At 34.7% G+C, this 6,000-nt stretch overlaps 1 protein-coding gene across 1 annotated transcript in view; it reads right to left on the bottom strand.

The window, feature by feature from the left end:
• Window positions 1-319: 319 nt before the first annotated feature.
• Window positions 320-6,000, bottom strand: part of GABRG2 (gamma-aminobutyric acid (GABA) A receptor, gamma 2) — a 72,438-nt gene continuing 66,757 nt past the window's right edge. Inside the window, exons 8-10 of the mRNA XM_010579122.1 lie at window positions 5,087-5,292; window positions 3,246-3,269; window positions 320-1,764 (exon numbers count right to left, since the gene is read on the bottom strand). Of these exons, the coding sequence (XP_010577424.1) occupies window positions 1,489-1,764; window positions 3,246-3,269; window positions 5,087-5,292 (506 nt within the window). The 3' untranslated portion in view covers window positions 320-1,488. The remainder of the gene's footprint in view (window positions 1,765-3,245; window positions 3,270-5,086; window positions 5,293-6,000) is intronic.

The raw sequence follows: 6,000 nt of genomic DNA, 5'->3' as shown, positions 1-6,000 counted from the left end.
GCAAGCCCACTTTCCTGGAGGTGACATTTTCCATCTCTGACAATTAAAAAAAGGTCAATCATATTTACATGTGCTTGAATACTTGAACATCATACAGGTTCTGAAAACCAGTGGATAAATGGTTTTCAGGATTCACCCAGGTGGGCTGAAGGTTTTAAATACACATAAACTACATACATTTGATTTAGTAGCCAAGACACCCTTTGTTCCCTTTTATTTTCAAGGCTATCTATAAACTGTGTGCTAGCCATGGTGAAGGTTTGTTTTAGTAAAGGTACTCACCGAGTGAAAAGCAGCGCTGACAACAGCTATTGCTGATCAAGGACATGAACGGGCAGAGAATTGTATGTGTGTATATATATAATACAATTCTAATGTTTCAAAGTGAACTTGAGGCTCTTATGTAAAAATAATGTCTAGAATAAAAGCTATTTCCAGGACTGGATTAAAGAATTAAAAAAAACCACGAACACTTGTGTAAGGAAAGAAAGTAGAGCTCAACATAGGAAAAGAACAACAGAAACACATGGATTAAATTTGGAAGCTGATCTTGCAATGTATAATTACTGAAAATTCAGTTGAAATATAGCAACATCATCAGTGGAAAATGAAGGATACAACTGCAGCAGACACATACAGTATACTTTATGAGCTATTATATTGGCCATACAGATTTGTCTACATGTTATTTATTTGAATCCTTAAGGCTTCTCTAACGTCTTACATGAAAGTGCTGTCTGCTTGGATCTTCCATGCATGAGGGAAAGGGGTAATTTTTCAAGGAAAAGAGAAAATTTTGCCCACATTTCAATTACAATAGCACATCCAGAGACACAAAATAAAAGACAAAACTTTATGGTACCTTTGTTTCATTTATTTTGGCCCCCAAAAGATGCATGCACTAGACTTTATGTACTACAAGGTATTGAAATATTTACAGCATTGTACATGTGCTCTTAAAGGGATGGCAAAGGGAAAGGTCTATTTTTATCTTGGTGGGAGTAGAAGTTAACTTTTCTAGCTTAATAATACCTATTCAAAGTGAGAGATGACTCTTCCAAAAAGAAAAGCCCACAGAGAATAAAGCTATAGCATAATTATAGCCAATGTTAACAAACTGTACAGCACTTTACCTGGGAATTCTCCTCTCACTCCTGTTTGAAATAGCAGTACCAACTATTATGTGATGTTCCCATGCTCCCCTTGTCCTGTCTGCTTTCTTTCTCTCTATTCCAGCAGGTATAGCTGTATATTACCTGTTTGTATGACACTTATTTCAAATTATTTTGGCATGTTGAATGGACATTTAATTCACAATAACCTGATGGCAATTTTTGGACAAATGATATGATTCATATTTACCGGGTTATGGCACTAAAGAATTCAGACCACTATAAAGCGCATTGTAGATACTTCAAGTGGACTTAGGAAACCATCTCTCTAAGAAATTCAGTGAGTAAGGCTCATATCACTGATTTCCTTCTGCTTTTAAAGGTAAAGATATGATACCCAATATACCAGGTTAAACAAACAGAAGGCAGTTGGGAAGAAAATGCGGGCATAGGAGTCCATTTTGGCAATGCGGATATGTATTCTTCCATGCCTCCATGCTCCTGTTCGACAATCCTCAAAGCAGCAAAAAAAACTGGCACAGTCCTTGCCATCAAGACACTCATACCCATATTCTTCATCCCTTTCTTGGAGGTGTGTAGCATTGTTCATTTGAATAGTAGCTGATCGAGGCCGGATGTCAATTGTAGGTGCCTAAGGTGGAGTGGCAGAAAAAGAAAAAGACGGCAGGAGGGAGAGACTCTGTTATTATCACCAGACCAACAGGGAGATGGAGACTAATGGTCAACACGTGAATGATGGCTCTGCGTGGGGTACGTGGGAAATTGCTGAGGAGTTCTAATGGTAATATTACCTTGAACTTACTAAAATCATTTGCATTGTACACTTTAACTTTACAAGAAAGCAGCACAAATCAATATAAAGTTAACAGCTGTAGACAATTAGCTTTAAAGCCAAGCTAAGGAAACATTAGAGGTTAAAGGAAACATTCAGGAATGTAACTGATGGTATTTTGAAATTCCTTTGTGTTTTATATTTTATGTGGCTGCTTGATATCTGAAAGCAATTTATGTATTGCACATGGAAGGAACTGAAATAATCAATTGGAAATGCAGGATTTTAATATAGGGCTGGTTCATGTTGAGACGGAAGCAAATATACATACAGGAAAAAAGGCAAAACCTGGGTCTTTTGAATAAGGTTAGGAGAATCTCTATAAGACTCTCCAACTGTTTGAATATATACAGTTCACCATCTACTAATGTTCACCAACTAGAAGGTTCAACATGTTCCAAATTTTATATAGTAGCTGTACATACATACACACATATATATTTGGAATGAATTGAGCAAATTAAGCATTTAAAACACATTTGAGCACTTGGTGAACGCTAGGATGACAGGCATTGAAATTTCCTGCTGATAGTTATTAGGGTAAAATAACAACAATTCCATTCCATAAGTATGTAAATTTTTTGGCTTTTCTTCTATGTGTTTTCTTTTTTTTCCCTGATTCTTTTTTTTTATGAAATCTCTGCATTTCTGAATGAAGATAAGCTTTAGATGTGGAACATATCTAGATATATTTGTTAATTTGCTAAAAGTGTGTTGATCCAGTGACAGCATTAAAAATATATATGCATCTTAAACCCTTTCAAAACTCTGACTTTTTTGCATAAGAAACAGCATTTGAGTAATTGATAATGACAATGAATTTTGTTCAGGTCAACATCAGAACAGATTTGGTTTTATAATTTGGAGTGAAGTCACAAAGGTTAAAAAGGAGGGATCAGAGTTGAGTTCTAAAAGGGTGTACTGCAGGCTTCTGGTGTAGCTGGTGCTATTGGATCCCATGGCAAATTGAGAAAGAGAGGAGCAGAAACGTTTTAACATTAAACTCTCTTAATTCATGTGATCCAATAATGTTAGTCACTCTTGAAATTGGGTAAGTTCAGAACCATAGTGAATCAGTATTTGGGCTGCTGAATCAACTCTACAAATTGTTTAGAAATATGTAACCATTCTACTTAATTAGGAAGTTAACTTGAGTAGAATGCTTAGATGTCTCATTAAAAAAAAACAAAAAACCCAACAAAACATCACTCTCATATAAGCTCTAATAGTTAAATTCAGCAGTCGCATGCAGTGAATTTCCAGTGCAAAAAACATTATACCTTGAAGGAAAACATCCGAAGAAGCTTTCATTTTGTAGACAGAAAAGAGAATCAGAGGGTTTTGGTTTAAATTAAAGAAAGGAAAGAAAGAAAGAAAGAGACAAAAATAATATAAATTAAAAATATGTTTCTAAAACATAGTAAGTCAAAAAGAACTAAATTTATAGAAGGGTTGGGATAATAGCAATTTAAACAAGTATCTGTAATATAAACCCCCCACATTTTTCACTTGTCACTGTTTTGTAACTACATCTGGGTCAAAGACATAAGATATCAAACTCCATTTAGATCTTTTCGTATTCCCAGAGGATTCCAATCTTTTATGTTAAACTGTTTTGAAGGAGACCATTCACAGTTTATAAAAACACTTTTTAGAAAAAATTCTTTTTACCTGCAGGCTGGGTCCTTAACATCCTACTTTTAAGTTTTTTAGATTCTGTGATTAGGATCCAGGCAGTCATTTATAGTTCTGTTTGTCCCCAAATGCTCACAAATAAGTAATGTAAAGAACAAGTAATCTGCCCTTATATGGACATCTTTTAAGTGAGACAACTAAATTTGCTCTTTAATTGACTGCGACAGACACACATGCACACAGCCAGCCTTTTATTTTGGCCTAAGACAGGCCAGGACGCATCACCCTCTGGAAGTGCCCCCTTCTTTCTTTTGACCAAAAGAATCCTATGATCAAATTCAACTTTAGCATACCTAAAGTTAGGTGATAATTCTTCCTCTGTAGTCTTATAGATGTTTTTTTTAGAGTCTACTTCTCATCAGCTTTTAAAGTTGAAAATATAGGAATAATGCCTAATAAAAGGTTCTTTAATTACTTTTTTCTTTTTTTTTTTTGTGCTGTATATTATAGCTAAGAGAGAATATCTTCAAAAGTCCTTGAAGATTTTAGCAGAGCAAATCCAAGTGACTTCATTGTTTGCTAGATGCCTGAAATGAATTTGAAAATACTCTCTATTAATGTAAAACACTTGTTCTTCACATTTTTCATAGGCATATTTGGATTTTTTTGTAGTCGATTAGGCTATTTTTCCCTCTAGGGTTGTACACTAATTCTTTTTACCTCAGAGATGCTAGACAACAGACTTTTCAGCTCAGTTGCAAAAAGCAAGGAGAAATCTGTCCTGGACAAAATAAACAACAAACTTTTTCCCTATCTGGGCAAAACCCCAAATCCCTACTGAGGTTATTTCCAGGATTTTTTTATTGTGGTTATTATATACACTTTTTTATTATTGTGTAGCATGCATCCGTAAGTAACATTGTAAACTGCTAGTCAAATCACTTTCTAAGGGAGAGAAGTAGATGAAGGAGGTAAGAAATACAAGAAAAAGAAGATAAGGAAACAATGAAAAGGAAACAGATGCTTAACGGGAAATTAGAAAAAGCACACTCCATAGTTTGAATATAAAAGTTTAACAGTAGTCCTGATAATAAGAAAAACAGAGTCATGTCAATAATATGGACATAAGTAAATGGCAGAGAATATTGCTAAAGCTAAGACAGAGAAACTGACAGTTCTTCCATAAAGGTCACAGAAAGAGCTCTATGTGTAACATAAATAATGGTTTTGGTGATAGTTGTGATTTGCAGAACTCTTTGGTTAAAAGGATCATTATTCTAAGAAATTAGTTTCTCTGGTATCCAGACAACTGTAATATATGAGCTTTTCATTCTCAAAGTGAATGTTTGCATTCCTATTGATATGAAGAAAGAGTATATATGTAATAGCAAAGTCTGAAAATAAAGTACAAGCATAAAGAAGGATTTAAATGCTCTCTCAGAAAACCTAATTGAATTTTAGACCTTGCTGGTAAAAAGATACATACTGGATTTTTCTTCTTTTTGTCTTTATCCTTGCTTGGCTTTCTGTTGCTGACAAAGTAGTGCAAAGTTCCGTATTCCACCAGTGCAGAGAAAACAAAAATAAAGCAGACTGACACAAAAAGATCCATTGCTGTCACATAGGAGACTTTGGGAAGAGATTTACGAGCAATTGTACTTAGCGTGGTCATTGTCAGGACAGTTGTAATACCTGGCAGATACATAGAAAACAACAGAAATATTATTACTTCAAGTAACAAACTGATTTTGCCATTTATCTCTCTCTGACTGGTTTTGAAGTATGCCTGGAGTTCAAACATATAGCAAAGATATTAAACAGCACATCCCAGATGTGGATTCAATGAGAGCTTTTAGGATTAACATGGGGTATGATACATTTTTGCACTGCAAGTGCTGCTCTGCAGAATACTTTGGTTAGATGGATTCTGATTCTAAGAAATTCAATTTAGTTTTTTAGTTTCGTAGTTTATATCGAGGGGGCCTTTATTTATTTTTAATTGAGAAACTTAGTTTTGGGGTTTGTGTGCTCAAACCCTTAAACAGAGGTAGGGAGAAGAGAACTTGTGTCAGAGTGAGAAAATCATGGTGGAGAATAAAAATCATTTTACTCCATTCTTCAAAGTAACCTCAAGACCAATCTCAAACTTTTTGTGCTGTTGAGATATGTTTTGCTTATTTTTAATTGCAGGGTAATGATACCCTGCAAGTAAGAGACATACTTGCAGCCATTATATGAGGTAGAAATTCATGAAAATTCTTTAGAAAGCATGTAATCCAGCAGGAACTTCAGGACAAAATGTGTGTAGGTTTGTAAGTGCTACATAAAGAAATAAAACTGTTTCCTTTCTCTTGTCTAAATGCATTGTAGTTGTATGCAAAATAGGCTAGCCCCACACAA

This window comes from Haliaeetus leucocephalus, unplaced genomic scaffold (assembly GCF_000737465.1).
Source record: "Haliaeetus leucocephalus isolate CR32 unplaced genomic scaffold, Haliaeetus_leucocephalus-4.0 Scaffold656, whole genome shotgun sequence".
Lineage (NCBI taxonomy): Eukaryota > Metazoa > Chordata > Aves > Accipitriformes > Accipitridae > Haliaeetus > Haliaeetus leucocephalus.
The sequence above is the reverse complement of the archived record's forward strand: the minus strand, read 5'-3'. Positions and strand labels throughout refer to the sequence as shown.